The 24,970-nt window shown below is 44.2% G+C and overlaps 1 protein-coding gene and 1 pseudogene across 1 annotated transcript; one reads left to right on the plus strand and one right to left on the minus strand.

Annotated features, from left to right (window-relative positions):
- Window positions 1-3,641: 3,641 nt before the first annotated feature.
- Window positions 3,642-6,893, minus strand: CHST2 (carbohydrate sulfotransferase 2). Its single transcript, XM_036446299.2, is given in 4 exon segments — window positions 3,642-5,711; window positions 5,714-5,757; window positions 5,760-5,990; window positions 6,096-6,893. Coding segments are annotated over 3 exon segments (1,554 nt in total). The 5' UTR covers window positions 5,806-5,990; window positions 6,096-6,893; the 3' UTR covers window positions 3,642-4,247.
- Window positions 6,894-9,374: 2,481 nt separating this feature from the next.
- Window positions 9,375-11,393, plus strand: LOC118723016 (annotated as a pseudogene).
- Window positions 11,394-24,970: the final 13,577 nt, after the last annotated feature.

Genomic DNA, 24,970 nt, shown 5'->3' on the forward strand with positions numbered 1-24,970 from the left:
TGAACTGCAGAAGTAGCAGCTAGGGGGCCCAGAAAGGAGGGAGACTGAAATTACGTTCTCAGCCACGACAGATTTGAAAGGGCCCTCCTTCAAGTGAGTAACTAAAGGGCTCTGTAAACTGTGCACTTACCTGGGAACATCTCATCACACACTTATTTTCTACCTGTTCACAGTAGGTCCTGACACAGAACTGTTATACGGTTGGAAAGAATCGTTGGCCACTCGCTCTCTGGAAGCCAGAGATCAAGTATCCCTCTCCACATACTCATTAGCTGGCATAAACATATTCTCTCCTCCAGACCTAAAGACCATTCAGATACTCCATTGTATGCATGAGCACAGGAGCACAGAGAGGGAAGAAAGTTGGGGAGTAGTAAAGTATGCCTCATCCTTATTCATGACTATGAAGAACACACACCTTTTTATTTCCCTCCTGGTCTTTCTGAAGTCATCTTTAGAGACTGAGTTTCAAATGTGATCTTTATTTCATTGCTTAGAACCAGAGAATATTAATTTATGGCCTCACTCAAATTCACATTAATTTCAAACTGACATCATAATCCAGCCACACTGTAGTGTGTACAACAGAAATCCCAGCCAAAACAGGGCAGGACTGGACAGGGATGCATGGAAACAACAGCCATGGTCTCATTCAGCATCCACATTATCACAAATTCTTGAAAGTAGCTACTCCTATGTCTGGGTGAAATCCCCCTCACAGTCCTTTGAACTGCACATTTATAGCACTCAAATCTATAAATATATGCCACATGGTTTCTGCAATAATAAACAACTTTCTAGCCCTCCCTTAGGCACTAGGGCAATCTTCAAATTTGCAGGTATATGAATTCTAACTTGAACTTGCTCTTGGGAAAACAAAAAGCATAAATCAAATTTCTCATTTGGAAACTTCTCTCTCCACATTCAGAAATTCTGAATTTTTATTTCTAATTCGTCTATGCAAGCTCATTCTGGAAATCTTAAAAATGTTTTTATTGCCCACTCCCCACATCTAGACAGAACCTAAGGCCTACTTCCTTCAGTAATCTTTGATGAATTGCCTAACACTCTCTCCAAAGAAGTAACGCATCCTTCCTCTTTCTCTTCTGAGGACTTTAAAAATTTGATAGTTACATATTCCATTCACTTACATCATAAATATTCATCAAGCACTCACACTGTGATAGACACCGAAGGAAAATAGAATTTGCCCCGGTCCTTGCCTGCCAGGTGCCCAGGGTCAGACTGAAGGAAGTCTTTGAGGACCTCTGAGCCCTGAAACTCAAGCTCCAGCCTGTGCTGCTGCCTTGTGCCAAACACACATTGTTGATTAAATGCAATGGGTACTTCATTTTATAAATAGGACTCTCTCATTGATAAAGGCATTTCAAAGTCAAAGGGGTAAATCAGGCATGCTATCCTCTGAGCTGTGGCTGGGTAGAGGTCAATGGGGATAAAAGGAGACATATGTAATACTTTTAAAAATAAATAATTTAAATTAAATTAATTAATTAAAAATCACTCTGATAACCTACTCTGAAAAATATTTCCTCTGGCTGATGGAAATATTTCCTACTGCTGATGGGAAATGTGAACCTCTTTCACATTTTGCTGCCTCAGAATGGCCACAGGCTCTGTTGTAATTTGTTGAGGCACAGGTCTGCTTGCACCAAGGGCTTGAGAGCTTATTAATGCAAAAAATCACTGCTCTTCTTCTCCAGCCTGTGGGAGCTGAATGTCACTGAAAGGACTATCTGGGTTGTTAGGGGGAATTGCACCTGTCTCACTTTCCTAGAATGCAGCGAGGTACAAATCTCCAGGAGCAGCAATTCATCTTTTCAAATTACAGAGCCCAAGGAGTGGGAGTGGAGAGAATAAAGCTATTACAAAACAAGAGAATCACAACTGAAAACCTGATTTGAACATAGCAAGGGAGAATTGTTGGTGTTTAGCTTAAAATTTCATCTGAGCAGAGGCCACAAATACTCAGCAGGCTGTAAGGGCTCTATGCAGCATCTACTATATTGTTAAATCAAGGTCCCAGAACATTGTAATTCCACTATAATGCAATCAAAGTGCTTCAATATAATGAGAAAAGAACAAATTCAACTGCTTAAAAAGGCTTCACTGAAAAACTAAGCATGAATTTTACTGTGATTAAGTGACAAGAGCTGAATGCCATATGAATTTCTTTTTAAATGGTTATTTTATTCTGAGTAGTTGTTTGTTAATTATGCTGTCTTAATTTCCTCATAAATCTGTTCCATCTATACTCACCCAACATTAATATTTATTTTGTTCATTTAATTTTAAAGTATTCTTAAATTAAAGCTATTACAAATATTCTGCTGCTGAAGATAATTCAGCATAGGCACTACCATGAAGCTATCATTGAAAACATGAACAATGTTATAGCTGTAATAGAACTTATGAAACACAATATTATAAACTATTTTAGTAAATTAAAAATCACCCATTCTAGAATTCATTTAAAATACACTGCTAAATATCTTGTTTAAACCTCTGTGCTTGCTTCCCTTGGAATTCTTAACAGTATAGGTTTCACATAATGAAAATTACACTTACGAATTATCTTATGTCAAAATATTTCCCATCTACATATTTTTTAACATTCTTTCCTTAAAATAAAATCCTCAGCATTTAACCTATACAAATTGGCCTGCAGAGACCTCACAATACATGTAACAGTCATTATATTGAATTTGTATCCCACTTAATGTAATATGTAATTACACTGACTCTTTTTTCTTTTTAGGTTTCATAGCATTGTAATATGCCATTCTGCAAAATGCTCCCACACAATAGGCTCAGTGCAGCAGCAATGCCACTGAGGAAAATTGCAATGGGTTCCCCCTTGGAAAACACCAAATCTCAAAATTTAACATACTAGCTCATAGTTCATTTTCATATCTAAAAGAAACTTTCAGCTGAAACCTTATACTGTCAGCACATGTTATAGTTTCTCTGCACTTTTACTTTTAGGACTATGATAAAGAAAAGCAGCATACACTAGGGGCATCCAAAATAAACTATTATAAATTCATTCTCTTTTGTACTAATTTGGATCAAAAGCAAGGAAAAGTCTGTGAGTGCCCTTACACTTCTCAGGTGAAACTCTTTTCATATCCCTCCCTGTGTCAGAAGCAGAAAGACATGCTATACACATATATTTCTCTTACTTTTCTAACCCAAGAAGTTGCTACCATTGTCACAATATGATCACACTAACACTTGAGGTCTGTGTTTTAATAATCAGAAATACTTTTTAATTACATGCTTTTCTTTTTTTTCTTAATATTTTTTCTGGACTAAACTCAGGACTGAAACATTTTTCTCTGCTTCAGGATTCTCCAGTCTACACTCATTAATTAACACTGAATGCTTTTTTCCTTCCTGTGCTCCTGGCTTGGTTTTGAATTTGAAGATTTGTCCCCATTCCTTGGCACCTAACAGACTATGATTTACATGTAAGAAAACAACTCCCAGGGAGTAAGAATCTGCTCCCATCCATCTTAACTGTTCTCTAGGAAACAGACTGGAAATTCAGGAGCGGGAAGCAAATTCCATCTGAAGCTACACAGATAATACAGGTAAACCCAAAGTAATGGAGGCAATACTAATAAAAATTAGTATTATTTATTATCTTCTTTATTAATACTCACATATAACATTTGCTTTTATAGAAAAGTCTACTTTAAATGAATACCTCCTTGGTTTATTATTCCCAATGGGGTTTACTGCTCCTGGGCCACTTTGCCTTTTTTTTATCTCCTTACCCCACATCCAAATTATGCTCACTACTACATGTTCACAGATACCACAAAAATTTTGTAAACAAGATTTTGGTTACTGGATCTTGATTTCATCAGTATCCCACTTCAAAATGCAGGGCAGGTAGCGAGAGGATAAGACCTGGGAGAAAGGGAAAGGGAGAAAAGGCAACAAGAGGACAGGAAGGCAGCTGGTCAGAACTTTCAAGTCTCGCCTTTTCTGAGATGTGTGTGCATTGAGACTGTTCTTGAAAAGCAAGACTCCGAACATTGACAGCAAGTGTCTGTGTGGTTATTTATGTTATACATCTATAATAGAATGTGTGGGCTTTCTCCGCTTGAGTCTGGACTGTTTCTGTTTAAACACACCACAGTCTCGTGTGGGTAGGTTGTCTCCCACCTCAACAGTCTTCCTGTGTGTGTCTCCCACCTCCAGTCAGGCCTCCCGGGAAACCCTCAAAGTCGGGGCTTTCGGAGCAGGGTTTTGCTGAGGTCTTTGACTTCCTCGGGGCTATTCACCCTCTGATAGCCCAGCACAGCCATAGGCTGATAGCAAAATTCCTCCACTTGTTTGATCTGCTGAAAGGTGAGGGCAGTCCGCCATGCGTTAGCTGCCTGTGTGGCGTTGCGGGCAGACACCACAAAAGGCTTGGAGGAGGAGCCCGAACCGCTGGTCATGTTCAAGGCAAACTGCTCCATTTCAGGGCTCACCAGAAGTCCCACAAAGTCATACACCCTCCGTAGGGTCTTGACGGGATCTCCCACCAGGTCCTCGTACCGCACCACTAGATAGTGGCCTTGTAGCCAGTCAGGGGGCTGCAGGGCTGTCTGCAGTGTCTTGGCTATGCTGTTGCAGATGACCTCCATAGCTCCAAGAGCATGGTAGTCTGCTGGGCCACTCACACCCTCCTTCTTGGCACCCAGCTTGTGGCCAGCAGCCTCCAGGAATGGCATGCGATGGGCTCTCGGGTCCCGGCTGCGTACCACCTGCAGGCTCTCACGGATGAGACCGTGGCGCGAGCGGATGCGTGAGCTGGCCACAGCACGAGGATCACGCACCAAGTGGATGACCTTGAGGTCCAGGGCCGGGTCGCGAAGTAGCGGCGCCAACACGGCCACATCGAAGACTCGCACACCCTTGATGACGAGCGTGTGGTACTTGCGGCACTCTTCCTCGAAGCGAGCCAAGCGTTGTGGAGGACACTTCTTGCACACACGATCGTCCACCAGCCCCACGACCTCTTTGCGATAGGCAGGGCAGAGCGGCGAAGAGCACACAACTTTATTGGTGGCAGCGCCAAAAATGCCCAGTGTGGTGAGGTTGCGCCCCCCGCTGCCAACGGGGCTGTACAGCTGGAAGACTGAGAGGTCACAGCGATAGAGAGCGCTCAGCATGTCCCGCGCTGCCCCTTGCAGAGACACGGCGTCCCCCGGATACAGTTTTTGCCACACGTGCCACACTGGCTCATATAGGAAGAATACCTCGGGATTTTGGTTAAAGAGCTCCCCGAAGAAGGACGAGCCTGAGCGCCATGTGGTAAACACGTACACCAACTGCCGTTTGATCTCACTGCCCCTGGTGCTGCGAGTGCTATTTCGGGAAGAGGCTACTGCCCCAGCCTTGGCTGCAGCGGGGGAGTGGTACGGGATGCGAGGATCCAAGTGGGTGTGTTCACGACGCGACACAGCTTGAGGAGGTCTTGGGTGCCCCCAGCCGTCCCCAGCCACCCCTGCCGCAGCACCTAGCTGTCCATTAGTACTGCACTGCTGTAGCGGCTCCTTGTGCCACTTGTAGTCCAGGAGGTTGAGCATGGTGAGCACAAGCAGCAGCGCATAGCCCGCGCACAGCACTAGCGCCTTCCTACGGAACACCTTCATTCCGAGGGGCGACACTGGCCAGCGGCGGCGCGCTGGGACCTGGGCGGGAGCAAGGAGCGTGCTGAGGCGGCAGGCGCGGCCAGGAGCAACGGGGAGGTGCGCCCGGGGACAGGGCTCCCAGGGGGCTGCGGCTCATCACAGGCACACTCAGGGTTTACGGCGTGGCGGAGGCGGCCCTGCAGCCCGGGTGGGGGACGCGGTGGGCCGGCTTCGGGCGCGAGGACTGGGGCCGTGGCTCCTAGGTGGGCGCGGCTGCAGCAGTGGTGGCTGGTCCTCGGCGCCCAGGACTGGCTGTCCCATGGCAGCGGCTCCCAGAAAGACCTGCGAGGGTAAGCGAAGTAAACTGGTGCGCCTCAATCCTTCTCCCAGCCGCCGCCTCCGCCTAAGTACCACCCACCCTCCAGTCTGCCTGGCTCCCCAGCTCACCTGGAGCCGCGGGCGCGACCTGGAGCGGCCTGGGATCTCGGCCCGGAGGGTCTGTCCTGCTGTTGTTTTTCGTTCCTCGATTTCTCCCGCGCTGTCTGCGGGTGCCTCGGAAGGGGCCACGGGACTCGGAAGCCCAAGCCCTGGGCAGTTTCCGGGAAGCGGGCGCCCTGTGACTGGGGAAGGGAAACTTTCACCAGGCCTGGAGCTCTGCTCCACGTTCCTCTGAACCCAGTGCGCCCAGCTCCTGCTACGTATTCTCTGCCTTCTCAGGACAGCAGCTTCCTTCCGGGCTCGGATGCCCACTGGGGGAGGCTGAGGGGAAGGGGCTTAAACGAGACCCAGCTCAGGGCAAAGAGGCTCCGCCTCTCTCGTTCTTGACCTCCGCACCCCGACTCTACCCATCTCTCCGGCGGCAGTGGATTGGGCGCACCGCAACCCTGCAGCAGCGGCGGCGGCTTCTTCCATTACGTAGAGGATGCTCCAGCAGGCGTAGTCGGCCCCCGCCGCTCCTTAGCCTCTGACCGTCCCGGAAGGATCCTGTACACAGAGCTCTCCGCTATAAAACCGTGGGCCGCAGCTTTCCCTTACCCGCTCCGATCCTGGCAGTAGCCGCTTCAGGCCCACAAGTTGTCCGGGAAGAGGAACCCCCCACCGTTGTCGCCGCCGCCACGCGAAAGGGAGGATGCTGCTATCAGACGCCCCTACGCTGAGAGCCTGCAACACGCCCAGGCCAGCCTCCGCGCGGCACCCGCCCGGCGTGCGGGGTTGGTGCACGCTGCTGTCTGTTGCTGCGGCTCCTCCCCTTCGCTGCTCCCGCCCCCTCTCAACGCCTGCTCCCGCCGCAGGGCTCTGAGGTCGGGAGACTTGGGCCACGATTTACTGCGGGGCTACTCTGGTGGCCATTGCGCTGAGGAGGCCGCAACCACGCGTGCGCAGAGCTCTGGAGCGCGGACGGGAGGCTCGCAGCGCTGGGCCGGGCTCTGAGTAATTTGGATTCTGCTTGAGCTGCCGGGCTCATCTGCACAGTTTTGTTTTCTGGTAAAGAATAAATCTCCCAGCGGCTGCCCACTCTGTTCTTCTTTAGGAGTCGGAACCTAGGTCCTCTGGAAACCCAGGACGCACCCGCAGGCCAAAGTGCTCCTAGGCCGCAAAGTGCAGCCCGAAGGCTTTCTACTTGGGACTCCCGGGTTCTGCTGGCCTGATGTTTCTCCCTCAGCGAGAAAGTAATAAATCTTTTTGACCCCGGGATCACAGAAGACGTTTTCTAGGGACTGAACCTGCGGTGTCTTCTCCAGGTTTTCCTCCACCTATGCATAGGGATTCTTAGGGCTTATTATATTACACTCCACCAGATGTTTTCACCAACTCGGCTTGGAATGCTGAGACCCTTGTGACTGACTTCCTCGAGAACAGGGGTGCAGGGAGATGACTCTTTGTTTTAATTTACAATAAAATACTTGTCTTGCTTCTTGGTCTCAAAGATGAGATCAAATGAATTGGCCCTAAAGGAAACACCGTTTTTTGGAAACACCATTTTCGAAGTAGATCTTTTTTTAGTTACTTTACTATTTTCGTTAAAGATGAGAAAATTCTCTCTCTCTCTCTCTCTCTCTCTCTCTCTCTCTCTCTCTCTCTCTCTCTCTCTCTCTCTCTCCCCCCCCAAAGAAGCCATACCGTGATTTCATCTATAAAACAGGGACAATTGCAATATCCTTTAGTAATTGAAGGTGATGGGGTGTTCAGTACCCAGTTGATTAGACCCCATTGAGGCCTTGGCAGGATCGTGAGGAATCCAGAAGCTTGTGGGCCAATAAATGCTGCATATTTGGAGGCATTTTGTTTGCCTCCTGTCATAAGTAGTTTTAGAAATTTGAAAAAGTTAATGAAAAATTACTTTTGTGTATTTTTGGACAGCCTCTCTCAACCAGATGATAAAATGTTGCTGTTTGCAACATTATTCTTCAGTTAGTCTTAGAATATTAGAGGCCTGGTGCACGAAATTCATGCACGGTGTGTGTGTGAGGGGGGTGTCCCTCAGCCCAACCTGCACTCTCTCCAATCTGGGACCTCTCAAGGGATGTCTGAAGGGATCCCAGTATCGGGCCTAAATGGGCGGGCAGTTGGACATCCCTCTCACAATCCAGGACTGCTGGCTCCAAACTGCTCACCTGCCTGCCTTCTTGATTGCCCCTAACAGCTTCTGCCTGCCAGCCTGATCACCCCCTAACCACTCCCTTGCCAGCCTGATTGATGCCTAACTGCTCCCCTGCCAGCTTGTTTGCCCCTAACTGCCCTCCCCTGCAGGCCTGGTCACCCCTAACTGCCCTCCCCTGCTGGCCATCTTTAGCAGCCATCTTGTGTCCACATGGGGGCAAGATCTTTGACCACATGGGGGCAGCCATCTTGATCTTGTGTGTTGGAGTGATAGTCCATTTGCATATTACTCTTTTATTAGATAGGAGGTGCATGGGTGGGGGTCAGCTGGTTTGTCCTGAAGGGTGTCCCAGATCAGGGTGGGGTTCCCTTGGTGAGTGGGGGGCCTGTGGTAGTTTTCAGGCTGGCTATGCTCCCTGGTGGCCCAAGTGGAGGCCCTGGTACCTGGGATTTATTTATCTTCTATAATTAAAACTTTGTAGCCTTGAGTGGAGACCTGGGCTGCCCAGATTGTGTGGCAAACTTGGTTCCTCCATTGCCAGGGAAACCCAAGCCTCCTGCTTGCTCCATGGCCACTGCCATCTTGGTTGAGTTAATTTGCATACTTGCTCCTGATTGGCTGGTGGGCATGGCTTGTGGATATAGCAGAGTGATGGCTAATTTTCATATTACTTTTATTAGGATTCTAAGTGCAAGGATTTGAAAAGGTGATTTAACTCATATGGGTGTTCAGGGTAGAAAAACGTTCAAAGCACTTGACTTACCTCATTTTCCAGAAAAATTCATAATGCCACCTACTGGAGGCTAATTCCAAAAGGGTCATAATAAATGCAGAAAGTCTTCAAAAGGTTGAATGGAATCTTTCAGCAGGGCTGAAAATCTGCATATATTATTGCCTGCTGCCAAACAGTCAAAGGCAGTTCCCCCAACTTGAAATCTTCAACTGTTTACCAAACCTGACCTTTGATATGTATATCTGCTTTGCTATAGTTAAAAATCCTAATATATAAAAACCCAGGATCCGTAATGACTGAACGAGTGACCAATCCATCCCCCGGCCCTTAGGCTCCATTGATCAGGGGATGGCTAACGGGGGAACCAGGTCCCTCAGGTTCCAATGAATCCATGGCCACAACAACTGGTGAGTGGGTGGAAGGCAGACCGGTTGGTCTCTCCCTTAGCCCACAGGTCCCATTGATCAGGGGATGGCTAACAGGGAACTGGAGTGAGTGGCATGGTAGGGACTGGCAAGCAGCTGGAAGGCAGGCCTCTTGGTCTCTCCTCCCAGCCTTCAAACTCCAATCAATCGGTGGCAGAGGTGGGTAGAACTGGGAACTGGCTTCCTTAGTAGTCTTGCAGGTACAATCTCCAGAGGACAGGCCAGGCACCAACAGAACAGTGTTGCCGGCACAATCCTGACAATTCTGCCAGCCTCCTGAAACTCAGCCTCAGGCACTGTGGCCGCTTCCCTTCCCTAGATGCTCCATAAGGAAGAAAGCATACTGCCTGCAGTGCTAGTGGTGACCAACAGTGACTGACTACTTTCCCTGTGCTTCCTCCAGGTCACTCAGCTGGCACCCACCAACCCCACTCCAGATGAAGTGTGATCACTGCACCAGAAGGAATATAGTAAAAAAAAAAAAAAAAAAAAAAAAAAAAAAAAAAAAAAAAAAAAAAACAATGACCACGAGAATGCCGCAGTCAATGTCTGGAATCTGGCTCAGGAGAACGAAGAGAAGGGAGAATTCCATAAGTTGGCCGATGCCAAGATATTTCTAAGTGACTGTCTGGCATATGACAGTTGTGTGACTGCAGAGGAAAGAGTCCAAATTTCTCAACAGAACACCAAGGACTTCTTCCATGTTCTGAACCTTAAAAATAAATGTGATACCTCACAGCACAAGGTGCTGGCAGTGTCTGTGTGTCCTTAGTCTCTGCCTTATTTTGCTGCTAAATTCAGCCTCAGTGTCACTGATGCATCCAGAAGACTCCGCAGCTTTCTTAAAAGCTTTGGGGCAGCCGAAACCGGTTTGGCTCAATGGATAGTGTCGGCCTGCAGACTGAAAGGTCCCAGGTTCGATTCTGGTCAAGGGCATGTACCTGAGTTGCTGGCACATCCCCAGTAGGGGGTATGCAAGAGGCAGCTGATTGATGTTTCTCTCTCATCGATGTTTCTAACTCTCCATTCCTCTTTCTTCCTTTCTGTAAAAAATCAATAAAATATATTTAAAAAATTTAAAAAAAGCCTTGAGGTATTATACACTGTCTTTGACATGAGATAGCTATAGACTTCAGCATCCTGGAGAGTCAGAAGGAATTTGTGCATCGGTACTGCCAGCACCGTGAAGAAGAGCCACGGTTACCCTTGCTGACCTCTGCCTGCCCCGGCTGGGACCAATATGCAGAACATTTGCTGAGTCAGCCCATCACTCCCACCTCTGCACAGACAAGTCTTCCCAGGTCATGGGCTCTCTGGTGAAGGATTACTTCTCCAGACAGCAGAACGTATCCCCAGACAAGATTTTCCATGTCATTGTGGTCCCATGTTATGTCAAGAAATTGGAGGCCCTTCAAGAAGATATTCCCATAGCTTTACATAGTTCCCCGGGTGCTGACTGCATGTTAACCTCGGGTGAAATTGTCCAGATAATGGAGCAAAGTGACCTCGCCTAAAATGACACTGCCATGGGCACTCTATTTGGAGACATAAAGGAGAAGGAGGTGAGGCTCCACGAGGGTACCAGCTCCGACAGGTACTTGGCACGCATCTTCAGGCACATGGCCAAGGAGCTGTTCAACAAGGATGTGGTAGTGCTCACCTACTGCATGCTGAGGAACAAAGACTTCCAGGAAAGGAACGGAGAGGTTCTGCTACGTTTTGAGGCTGCTTACAGCTTTCGGAACATCCAGAAGTGGTCCTGAAGCTATAGAGGGGCAAGTTCCTCTGCCACTTCGTGGAAGTCCTGGCCTGTGCCAGAGATTCCTAAACAGCAGGAGGAAAGGGGTGCAGACAGGGCACTGCTGTGGCAGGTAGAAGGCATCTACACTGCCATGCCATTGTGGCCCCCAGAGACCAGCACCCATGTGCAGAAGATGTACCAGGAGTGGCTGGCACAGAAGGAGATTCCCCCCAGGCCCAGATAGCCCAGTACACCACCTTGCAGGACCCAGGGCAGCCTGCCAGGTTATCTAGTGGTAAAGGTCCAGCAGACAGCTGGCCTGCAGGCCAGCTGAAGAGGGGTGTCAGACATGTGAAGGAAAGGCTTAGCATCTCTGCCATTACTTTAGTTTTCAGAATTCCCTGCTCCCCATCTGTCAGCTCCCTCCCTCTGAGGGGCACTGTAATCATCATTTGGATGCAACTGGAATGTTGTATCTTAAGAGGATTGCCCCAATCATCTGATGGTGAAAAAATCCCAAAGAACAAGAATGGAGACAGACTACTGAAAAAAAAAGAAAGAAAGAAATGAAAGAAAGGAAGGAAGGAAGGAAGGAAGGAAGGAAGGAAGGAAGGAAGGAAGGAAGGAAGGAAAGAAGGAAGGGAAAGAAAGAAAAAGAAAGAAAGAAAGAAAGAAAGAAAGAAAGAAAGAAAGAAAGAAAGAAAGAAAACAGAAATGTCCTGTGAAAAGCTGAAACTTGGTTCTGCCCATTTGCCTCAGAGAGATTGAATGAAATGGCCTGGTTTGTCCCTGAATTTACCCACTTATCATATATTACTCTTGAAGGTGTCTTTGACACAATGTGAATACACTGCCACCTTTTGGAATAGGGGCTCATACGAAAGTCTGCATTCCCAACTTTTCTTGAAACAGATCTACCATGTTTCCCCAAAAATAAGACATCCTCCGAAAATAAGACCTAGTGCATGTAAAGATAAGACATCCCCTGAAAATAAGACCTAGCGCAACTTTGGGAGAAAAAAATAATATAAGACACTGTCTTATTTTCGGGGAAACAAGGTATGTTCTACAGCTGTGGCCACAATCCTGAGATCAGGTCCTGATTCCGCTGGGAACCAGGGGGCACTGGAGTGGAGCCACCCTACCCCACCCCTGCCCTTTTACACTCAGGGATTGAGCCGAACTCACTTTGGGGGAGGCCTGGCAAGGGTGACAGGTGTTACAGATGGAAGGATGGAGAATGGAGAGGCAGACACCCTACTCAGTCCCTCCCTGGGTGGGGTCAGGCAGATGAAGGCTGGTCAACCCACCCCACAATTGGGTAAGATAGGATCCTCTGTGCCCACCTCTCACCCCATTGGCCTGACCACTCCCCTGAGCTCCGGGCAGCCCACTGCATTCCACAACAGTGCATTCTGCGTTCACATGCTGCTCACATTAAGCGAAAAGGAAGAGAACAGTTAGCCCACAGACAGCTACACAGAAAGATAGGGCTCATGGCTGGCGAGTGCAGTAGCAGTAGTGGGAGCCTCTCCTGCCTCCCTGGCAGCACTAAGGAGCAGTGAGCTGAATGGTAAGGAGCAGTGAGCAGGCGGGTGGTAAGGAGCAAGAGGCCCTAAACTGTGAGAGGTATTTCCAACTGTTGGTGTAGGCCCGATCCCACAGGCAGTCGGACATCCCTCAAGGAGTCCCAGATTGGAGAGAGTGCAGGCTGGGCTGTGAGACAACCCACTTCCCCTGTCCCCATGCATGAATTTCGTGCACCGGGCCTCTAGTGTGTTAATAAAAAGCTAGGGGTCCAGAGATTCAAGGAACATAGCTACTATAACTAAGACTTCCCTAGCTCCCCCAAAAAATGACTCCCAAATTTATATTTTATGTCTAGTTTATTTAATTTACTCACAGCCCCTTCTCCAGATTCCTGAACCCTAGTAGATACAGAAACACCCAGGCAGCCACCAGCAGAGTTCATATAATTTCCCCCTGTGGTCCTGATAATCTCCACCCTCTCCTAACTAGCAAACTTTGCAACATTTTATTCCAGAAATTCCTTTCTTTTCTTTATTTGCAAATTTTTTCTTTATTGATTAAGGTATTACATATGTGTCCTTATTCCCCTATTGCCCCCACACACACAAGCATGCTCTCACCCCCCTGGTGTCTGTGTTCATTGATTAGGCTTATATGCACGCATGCAAGTCCTTTGGTTGATCTCTTCCCCTTACCCCACCCTCCTCTACCTTCCCTCTGAGGTTTGATGTTCTGATTGATGCTTTTCTGTATCTGGATCTGTTTTTGTTCATCAGTTTATGTTGTTCATTATATTACACAAATGAGTGTGATCATGCAATATTTATCTTCCTCTGACTGATTTATTTTGCTTAGCATAATGTTTTCCAATTCCATCCATGCTATTGCAAATGGTAAGAATTCTTTCTTTTTTATAACAGCATAGTATTCCATTGTGTAGATGTATCACAATTTTCTTTTCTGTTTTTTAAATAAATCTTTATTGTTCAGATTATTACATATGTTTCTCTTTTTTCCCCCATAGCTCCCCTCCATCTGACTCCTCACCCCACCTCATGCCCTTTCCCCCACCACTGTCTTCATCCACAGGTGTAAGATTTTTGACCAATCTCTTCAGGAAACCCCCATACCCCCTTTCCTTTGAGAATTGTCAGTCCACTCCCTTTCTATGCTCCTGATTCTATTATATTCACCAGCTTATTCTGTTCATCAGATTTTTTATTCACTTGATTTTTAGATTCACTTGTTGATAGGTATGTATTTGTTGTCATTTTGTTCTTTATCAATTTTTTAATATATATATTTTATTGATATTTTACAGAAAGTAAGGGAGAGAGATAGAGAGCTAGAAACATTGATGAGAGAGAAACATGTATCAGCTGCCTTCTGCACACCCTTTACTGGGGATGATCCCACAACCAATGTACATGCCCTTGACAGGAACCAAACCTGGGACTCTACAGTTGGAAGGACGACACTCTGTCCACTGAGCCAAACTGGTTTCAGCTTCTCAGAATTTTTATCTTTACCTTTTTCTTCTTTCTCTTAAAGAATACCCTTCAGCATTTCATATAATCCTGGTTTGGTGTTGCTGAACTCCTTTAGCTTTTTCTTGTCTGTGAAGCTCTTTATCTGATCTTCAATTCTGAATGATAGCTTTACCTTACCCCACCCTACAGTAATCTTGGTTGTAGGTTCTTGCTATTCATCACTTTGAATATTTCTTGCCACTCCCTTCTGAACTGCATAGTTTCTGTTGAGAAATCGGCTAACAATCATATGGATACTCCCTTGTAGGTAACTGTTTTTCTCTTGTTAATTTCAAGATTCTCTCTTTGTCTTTTGCCCTTGGCATTTTAATTATGATGTGTCTTGGTGTTGTCCTCTTTAGATTCCTCTTGTTTGGGTTCTGTGCACTTCCTGAACTTGTAAGTCTATTTCTTTCACCAGGTAGGGAAAGTTTTCTGTCATTATTTTTTTCTAATAGGTTTTCAATATTTTTCTCTCTCACTTCTTCTGGCACCCCAATAATTCAGATGTTGGTATGCTTAAAGTTGTCCCAGAGACACCTTACACTATCTTCATATTTTTGGATTATTTTTTCTCTTTGTTTTTCTGGTTGGATGTTTTTTATTTCCTCGTGTTTCAAATCTTTGGTTTGATTCTTGGGTCCTTTGATCTACTGTTGTATTTCTGTATATTCTTTATTTCAGACAGTGTATGCTTAATTTCTGACTGGTCCTTTTCCATTTTTTTGGAATTCTCATTGAGATCTTTAAAGGTCTCACTAAGTTCCTCAGAGGTTTTTAGCAGATTATTGAATAATCTTATAAATGTAGTTTTGAACTCTATGTCACCCAGTAGTATGCTTTCCTTCATTTCTTTCATTCGTGACATGTTTCTTTGTCTCCACATTCTGGCTGCTTCCCTGTGTTGATGGAGTGGCTTTGTGTGGTAGGTGACCTATAGGGTCCAGTGGTTCAGCTTCCCCAATCACCTGAGGTGGATACTCTTGATGCACCCCTTTGTATGCTGAGTACACAGTCTTGTTGTAGTTAAGCCTTGATTGCTGTTGGTATACTGGGAGGAATTTACCTCCAGGCTGTAAGGACCTGCTATGTCTATAACAGAAGAACTGCTGTGCTGGAGACACCCTTATGGGGCAGGACTTGCTTTAGTGGGGCTTTGGTGCTCACTGAGTCTGCCTCTTGAATGTGTCACTTACGGATGTGAGAAGTTGAAATCTGGTGTTATCTCTCGCTGACCACTAGGTACACTGGCTTCTGGATCTCTAATAGTGTGCAGGTCAGCTACTGTCTGAGACCACCCAGCAGGGGCTACAGTGAAGTCTGTACATTTATCCTGGCCTGATCAGAACTGCAGTTTGTTATTTTAAGCTGCAATAGGGCAGGCCATTGCACACAGTTTGGGTGGGTTTGTAAATTGGACAGGATGGTGTCTCAAGGAGTCACTATGGTATGGCAAACGGTAATGGCTACCAGTCAGCCGTCTCTGCATCCCCACATTTGCAAGGCCCAGCACAATAAAAAATGAATCCTGTGTGCACCTCTGCAAGAAAGCCACCCTCACTTTCTAACCCAATGACAGACAGTCCAGCTTCTCCCCAGAGGGGTCTGAGTCCCCAGAATCTCTCTGGAAACTTGAGTTCAGAGTAATGGGGAGCTTTATCTCCCTTCAGGTTGAAAGAAACAGCTCAGCCCTGACCAGTTTGGCTCAGTGGATAGAGCATCAGACTGTGGACTCAAGGGTCTCTGATTTGATTCCAGTCAAGGGCATGTACCTTGGTTGTGGGCACATCCCCAGTGGGGAATGTGCAGGAGGCAGCTGATCAATGTTTCTGTCATCAATGTTTCTCTCTATCCTTCTTCCTTCCTCTCTGTAAAAAATAAATAAAAAATATATTTTAAAAAAAGAAAGAAAGAAACAGCGCACCCAGTCACCAGCTACCAGGCTGATTTGCGTGCCTGCATACCTCAGCTTTTCTGCGCTTGTGCACATCTCAATGCTCTTTTTTCTTTCCTTCTAATTGTAGAACTTCTACTCAGCCAGCTTTCCAATAGTTCTGGTGATAGACATTTTGTCTTTCAGTTGTATTTTTAGTGTGGTTGTGAGAGGCAACACGTACAGGTGTATACCTTATGCTGTCATATTGGTTTCTCTCTCAGAAATTACTTTCTTTTTAATGCATTTATCCTTGTAGCATGGTGATGACCTAGACATATATTAAGTCCCACAGTAATTTCATTGGCAGAGGAGTATCATTCCACTGGGCTGTCTTTAATTCAGCTCTATTGCAGGATGCTGCTTCACTCTTCTCTGGTGTCTAGAAACTACTGTTGGAAATATTATGTGTTTTTTTCCTAACCCTTGACAAAAAAGGGGGCTCATATTGGGAGTTCTATAGGCCCAGCAACCAACCTGTGGAATACAGCAGAGAGAACTTTCAAGACCTTCATAGTCTGAATTGGGAGAAGGTGTAAGACTGAGCCCAGCTGGCAAGGTTCAGTAGTTGAATGTTGACCTATGATTTCCAGTCAAGACACATGCCTGGGTTGCAGGCTTGATCCCTATTGTAGGGTGAGCAGGAGGTAGCCAATCAATGATTCTCATCATTGATGTTTATATCTCTCTCTTCCTCGCCCTTCCCCTCAATAAAATAATATATTTTTAAAAAAGATATAAGACTGAGGGAGAAACAAAGATGGCGGCCTAGGTAAACAACTAAACTTCTGCCTCACACAACAATTTCAAAACTACAACTAAAAGACAAAATGGACATCATCCAGAACCACAGGAAGGCTGGCTGAGTGGAAATTCTACAATTAGAAGGAAATAGAAAAGCACACTGAAACTCAGATGAGCTGTGGAAGTAAAGGCAGAGATACAAAGGCACGCACTCACAGAGATGGCTGACATCTGAGTACACAACTGGCTTTCTCAATCAGGAGACAGACAACAGCTCACAACTGTTCGGAACTCCAGTTATGGATGACACTCTGGGACCCAGAATCATACAGGGAGAAACTGGACTGTCAGGAAAGAGAAAAGCACACTGAGACTCAGAGGAGCTGCAGAAGGCAGAGGTACAAAGTAGGAGTTAGGAGAGGGCTCGCAGCTGAGTACACTGCTGGCTTTCTCAAGTAGGAGGGAGACAAAAGCTCCCGATTGCCCTTAACTCAGTTTCAGGCAAGACTCTGGGGACCCAAATTCATTGGGAGAGAAACTGGGCTGTCTGGCAGCAGGTGAAAATCGAGGGTGGCTTTCTTTCAGAGGTGGTTGCAATTATTACAATGGGACACTGAGACACAGGAGCCTCTCAGGGTAGGGTTGACAGGAAACCATTGATGTTTAGTCCACCCTGAGACTTGTCCCATTCAATCTGAGCACAGAGGCTTTTGAAAGTCTTCTTCCATAAGGGTGTCTCCAGCACAGAAGTTCTCCCAGAGTAGACACAGCTGATCCTCACAGCCAATTGGCCTGGAGGTCAATTCCTCCCAGAAATACCAACAACAAGAGTGTGCACACAGCCCACGAAGGAGTGCACGAAGAGTATCCACTTCAAATAACTGGGGAAGCTGAGCCACTGGGCCCTATAGGACACCTCACACACAAAGTCACTCTATCAACTCAGGTTAGCAGCAAAAATGTGGAGACATTTTGAAAAAAATGAAGGAAAGCAAATGACTGGATATACCGTGTTTCCCTGAAAATAAAACATCTTCCGAAAATAAGATCTACTTACAGGTTTCCTTCCGAGTGAAATATAAGGTATCCCCTGAAAATAAGCCCTCCCCCCCCAGGCTCTGTCTCAGAATGAAAATTAATTTACTGTAAACTGGTCGCTAGGGCCGCCCCAACTGGCATCTAGCAACCAGTGACATTACGCAGAGTCCTGACATCACTGCTGTGTGGAGGTGGAGCAGAGGTTGGAGTGAGCAGTGAGTGCGGGGTAGGAGAGAGGAGGAGACTTTCACAGATGCGTGTAGAAGAACAGGAGAATTAGAGCGGATGGGACTCGGCAAAGGTGGTGAGTGCTGGTCTGTCTCTGGCGACACTACTTGATGCTCGCAGCCGCCCTCATGATGACTGAAGGTTCTCAGTCAGTGGCAGACCCTGCTCCAGCCCAGATACAGGCCCCAGCAAGCCCAGTGACAGTCCTCAGGCAGGCTCCAGGGGATAAATATCTGATAAAGGGGTAGGGACGATGTCTGGTGAAGGTGTTCAGTGGCACAGGGGTGGGGGGAGGGGGATCTCTTAAAATGATACAGGAGGATCAGAGTGAGCAATCAAAATGACACAGAAGGATCAAAAGGGGTTACTAAAATGGTAATCCCCCCCCCCCCCTCTGATTCTCCCTGTGCCATTTTGATTTCCCCCTCTGGTCCCCCTGTGTCATTTTAAGTGATTCCTCTAACTCCACCTTGATACCCCAATTCCTTTTTTTACCCCTAGAAATGAGCACAAAAAGAAAAAGCTACTCTGTGGAGTATGAAAAAGGAATTGTGGAAGGCTCTTGGGGCCAAAATTTTACTGCTTTCTGCAAAGAGAAGATGTTGAGTATTCAATTGGTCTGAAAATGGTGAGCAGAGTATGGTAACCTCATTGAACAAGTGGACAAAGGAAATGCTAAAAAGTGCAAGTGTGAATCAGGTCAGCAACCATTATTTTATGAGCTGGAAGACCTGATCTGTGAATGGGTTGTTGACAGGAGAGCAAAGGCTTTGGTTGTGAATAGGGCTCAGATTCAAGAATTTGCCTTGCAATGGCACTACAGTTTGACATAGCCCCCAAAGACTTCAAAGCATCATAACACTGGCTTTATAATTTCCTTCAGCAAAGTGAACCATCTTTAAGAAGATGTACAACATTGTTTAGGTTGGAAGATACTCAAGTTATTAAGGGAGAACTTGCATTCAAGTCCTTTATTGATTATGCTGACTTCTCTAAATACAATCTTTCCAACATGATTGCTATGGATGAAACTGCAGTGTTAATGGCCCAATCATCTCAAACAATTGAACAGCAGGGTGCCTCCTTAGTGTACATTCCCTCCACTTCTTACAAAAGTGCACGTGTTTCTTGTATTTTGGCAGTTCATCTGGATGGCACTAAAATCCCACCTTTAATCATGTCTAAGGGCAAGAAGGAAAAGATTGAACGTGTTTTGGGTATTTTTATTCTTGAAACTGAAAAAGTCTGGGCCACACAAGCAGTTATAAGGAAGTGGGTTGATTTAATGCTGCCGCTTGTTATGCGAGGGAGCCAAAGAGGTCTGCTAGTCTGGGATGCAGCCAGCACTCACCACGCTAAAGACATGAAGACATTTCTTCACAAAAGAAAAATAGATCAGGTAATGATTCCTACAGGAATGACAGCCTATCTCCAGACCCTTGATATTGCAATAAATAAGCCATTCAAAGACAATTTTCACATGGAAATTAATGACTACATTGAAAATAAAATGGAGAGATATCAGTGTGGAAACTTTGTGAAACCTAAACTGCAAGTTGTGACTTAGGTGAAGAATTCATGGGAGAAAATCACTGACAGTAAAATTGCAAATGCACTGCAAGCAGGCTAACTTGACAAGAAGTACTCATTTAAAGACAGTGCTATTGCTAAACATGAGAGATTTGGTCCACTGGTTCTGAAAGAAATGGAGTCACAAGAAATTCACCAGGAAATTCAGGAATTGTATTGTTATGATGATGTTCCAGAAGATGATGACATGATTGTCATTGACTAAATGAGTAAATTCTTGATACTGTAGGATTCAGTTTGTCTGATTTGTGTTGACAACTACCGTACTACTGTGCCGTATACAGGTAATAAATTTCCTTTATTTTCAATTAACAATAAATGTGTATTGTATTCTTCTTTATGGAAAAATAAAACATCCCTTAAAAATAAGACCTAACGCATCATTGGGAGCAAAAAATAATACAAGACATTGTCTTATTTTCGGGGAAACAGGGTAGAGTACAAAACCATGGTTATAAGGTTTTTCAAGAATTTTCTAGAAAAGGACAAATAATTTTGTCCTCGAGGATATGGAAAAAGACCAACTTGAAATTAAGAATATGAAAAAATACCAACTAGAAATTAAGCATACACTGACTGAAATAAAAAATAATATACAGAGATCCAACAGCAGACTAGAAGATTTCAAGAATCAAGTCAAAGATTTGAAATACAAAGAAGCAAAAAAAACCAAATGGAAAAGCAAAAGTAAAAAGAATCCAAAAATATGAAGATAGTGTAAGGAGCCCCTGGGACAACTTCAACTGTACCAAGATCCAAATTATGGGGGTGCCAGAAGAAGAGAGAGAGCAAGATACTGAAAACCTATTTGAAAAAATAATGCCTGAAAACTTCCCCCACCTGGTGAAAGAAATAGATTTACAAGTCCAGGAAGCACAGAGAACCCCAAACAAAAGGAATCCAAAGAGTACCACACCAAGACACTGCTGCTTTTATGCGAGGGAGCCAAATAATTAAAATGACAATAGCAAAAGACAAAGAGAGAATATTAAAAGCAGCAATAGAAAAACAGTTACCTATAAGGGAGCACCCATACGACTGTCAGCTGATTTCTCAACAGAAACTATGCAGGTTAGAAGGGAGTGGCAGGAAATATTCAAAGTGATGAACAGCAAGAACATATAACCAAGATTACTCTACCCAGCAAAGCTATCATTCAGAATTGAAGGGCAGATAAAGAGTTTCACAGACCACAAAAAACTAAAGGAATTCATTACCACCAAACCAATACTATATGAAATGCTAAAAGGTATTCCTTAAGAAGAGGAAGAAGAAAAGGGTAAAGATAAAAATTATGAACAACAAAGTAAAGGAGTCGAAGGCAAGCAGCCTACCAGAGCAAGAATTCAGAATAATGATCATAGGATGGCTAAAAAGAACAGAAGAGAAATTTGACAATAACCAAGAAGAAATGAGGAAGAACCATGAGGAATTGAAGAAGAACCAAGAGGAATTGAAGAAGAAACAAGAGGAACTGAAGAAGAACCAAGAAGAAATGAAAAATGACATCACTACAATGAAGAACTCAATAGAAAGCATTAAGAGTAGACTAGATGAAGCAGAGGACCACATCAGTGAGCTAGAAGACAAGATGGAAAAAAATACCCAATTAGAGCAGCTTCTAGAAAAAAAGATTAAAAAGCAGGAGGAGAGCCTACGGGAGCTTTGGGACAATACAAAAAAAAAAAAAATGATATTCGAATAATAGGGGTTCCAGAAGGAAAGGAAAGTGAGGTAGACATGGAAAAAGTATTTCAAGAAATAATGACAGAAAACTTTCCTGAGATAGAGAAGAAAAAACCCACACAAATCCAAGATGCTCGCAGAGACCCAAGCAAAATAAATCCCAGAAGACAGACGCCAAGGCACATTATAATTAAATTGGCAAACAACAACGACAAAGTAAGAATCTTAAAAGCAGCCAGAGAGAGACAGAAAGTGACATACAAAGGAACCCCCATCAGACTAGCAACTGATTTCTCAACAGAAACATATCAGGACAGAAGGGAATGGGATGAAATATACAAAGTCATGCAAAGGAAGGGTCTGAATCCAAGAATACTGTACCCAGCAAAGCTATCAATCAAAATTGAAGGGAAAATCAGGAGCTTCACAGACAAAAAAAAGACTGAAGGAATTTATATCCACCAAACCAGCAATGCAAGAAATGCTAATGGGTCTACTGTAAAAATAAAGAAATAGGAAGTGAAGAAGTAACACGGATATAGAATAAAAATGGCTTCAAATGAGTACCTATCAATAATAACCTTAAATGTAAATGGATTAAATGCTCCAATCAAAAGACATAGGGTGTCAGAGTGGATAAGAAAACAAGACCCATACACCTGTTGTCTACAAGAAACCTACCTCAGAAAAAAAGATGCACACAGACTGAGGGTGAAGGGATGGAAAAAAGTTTTCCAGGCAAATGGAAATGAAAAAAAAAGCTGGGGTAGCAATACTTATATCTGACAAATTGGATCTCAGAGTGAAGGACATAACAAGAGATAATGAAGGCCACTTCATAATACTAAAGGGAACAATCCAACAAGAAGAAATAACCCTGGTAAATATATATGCACCCAATACAGGAGCACCCAAATACATTAAAAAAAAAAACCTGCTGGAGGACATTAAGGGAGAGATTAATAGCAATACAATCACAGTAGGAGGTTTTACTACCTCACTGTCACCCTTCGACAAATCATCAAAACAAAAAATCAGCAAAGAAATATCAATCCTAAATGACTCACTAGACCAGATGGAATAAATTGACATCTTCAGAACATTCCACCCCAAAGCCACAGAATATACATTCTTCTCAAGTGCGCATGGGACATTCTCAAAGATAGACCACATTTTGGGACATAGGCAAAGTCTTTTCAAATTCAAGAAGATAGAAATCATATCAAGCATCTTCTATGATCATAATGCCATAAAACTAGAAATTAACTACAATAAAAATAATCCAAAAAAATCAAACACATGGAGACTAAATAGCATGCTATTAAACAAGGACTGGGTTACCAAAGAAATCAAGGAAGAAATTAAAAACATCTTGGAAACAAATGACAATGAAAACACAACTATCCAAAATCTATGGGACACAGCAAAAGCAGTTTTGAGAAGGAAGTACATATCCTTACAAGCCTATTGCAAAAAACTAGAAAAAAGGCGAACAAGTGATCTAAATCTACAACTCAAAGAGTTAGAAAAAGAGCAACAAGAAAAGCCCAGTGTAAGCAGAAGGAAGGAAATAACAAAAATCAGAGCACAGATAAATGACATAGAGACCAAAGAAACAATACATAAGATCAACAAAACCAAGAGCTGGTTCTTTGAAAGAATAAACAAGATAGATGGACCTCTAGCCAGGCTAACCAAGAAATAAAGAGAGAGGACCCAAATAAACAAAATCAGAAATGAAAGAGGTGAAATAACAACAGACCCCACCGAAATACAAAGGATTGTTACAAAACACTACGAACAACTCTATTCCAACAAACTGAACAACCTAGAGGAAATGGACATATTCCTAGAAAAATACAAACTTCCAAAACTCAATCAGGAAGAATCTAAAAATCTCAATAGACCAGTGACTTGGGAAGAAATTGAAACAGTCATCAAAAAGCTTCCAGCAAACAAAAGCCCAGGGCCAGATGGCTTCACAGGAGAGTTTTACCAAACATTCAAGGAAGAACTAAAACCTATCCTACTCAGACTATTCAAAAAAATACAAGAGGAAGAAACACTTCCAAACTCCTTTTATGAAGCCAGCATCACCCTAATACCAAAACCAGATAAAGACAACTCAATGAAAGAGAATTACAGGCCAATATCCCTCATGAACATAGATGCCAAAATCCTAAACAAAATTCTAGCAAATCGACTCCAGAAGAACATCACAAAGATCATACACCACGACCAAGTAGGATTTATTCCAGGAATGCAAGGTTGGTACAATATCCACGAATCACTAAACGTGATACATCACATAAACAAATTGAAAGATAAAAATCATATAGTCATATCAATTGATGCGGAAAAAGCATTTGATAAAATCCAACACCCTTTCCTGATAAAAACTCTCAACAAGGTGGGAGTACAAGGATCATACCTCAACATAATAAAAGCTATATATGATAAACCCACAGCCAAAATTATATTCAAAGGGCAAAAACTAAAACCATTCCCTCTATGAACAGGAACAAGACAGGGATGCCCACTCTCGCCACTCCTGTTTGACATAGTACTGGAAGTACTAGCCATTGCAATTAGACAAGAGGAGGAAATAAAAGGCATCCAAATTGGAAAAGAAGAAGTAAAGTTATCCTTATTTGCAGATGACATGATATTGTACATAAAAACCCCAAAAGACTCCATTAAAAAACTAATTGACTTAATATATGAATTTGGCAATGTAGCAGGATACAAAATTAATGCCAAGAAATCCATGGCATTCCTATACACTAGGGGTGTCGAACTCAATCGGAGAAGGGGCCAAAATCTAAAATCCAGCCTAAATCGCGGGACGAATGGTTTAAAGAACAGTCATAAACTGTTATTGTGATGGAAACGCAGCGGAGTGCAGTGATGACAGCGCAGTGCGGGCCACATTGCAAGGCCTGGCGGGACAGATTTGGCCCGCGGGCCTTGTGTTTGACACATGTGCTATACACCAACAGTGAAACTACAGAAACAGAGGCTAAATAAGCACTTCCATTTACCGTCGCACCAAAAAAATTAAGATACCTAGGAATAAATTTAACTAAGGAAGTAAAGGACCTATTTTCGGAAAACTACACGACACTGAAAAAAGAGATAGAGGAAGATGTAAGGAGATGGAAGAACATACCATGTTCATGGATTGGTAGAATCAACATCATCAAAATGTCCATACTTTCTAAAGCAATCTATAGGTTCAATGCACTCCCCATTAAAATACCAACGGCATATTTCACTGACCTCGAAAGAACTCTCCAAAAGTTCATTTGGAACAATAAAAGACCCCGAATAGCCACAGCAATCCTGAGAAAGAAGAGTAAAGTAGGAGGGATCTCAATACCAGACTTCAAACTATATTACAAAGCCACTGTTCTCAAAACAGCCTGGTACTGGCACAAGAACAGACATATAGATCAATGGAATAGAATTGAGAACCCAGATATCAACCCAAATCAATATGCTCAATTAATATTTGACAAAGGAGGCACGAATATACAATGGAGT

Source organism: Pipistrellus kuhlii, unplaced genomic scaffold, assembly GCF_014108245.1.
Source record: "Pipistrellus kuhlii isolate mPipKuh1 unplaced genomic scaffold, mPipKuh1.p scaffold_m20_p_2, whole genome shotgun sequence".
NCBI classification, from domain to species: domain Eukaryota; kingdom Metazoa; phylum Chordata; class Mammalia; order Chiroptera; family Vespertilionidae; genus Pipistrellus; species Pipistrellus kuhlii.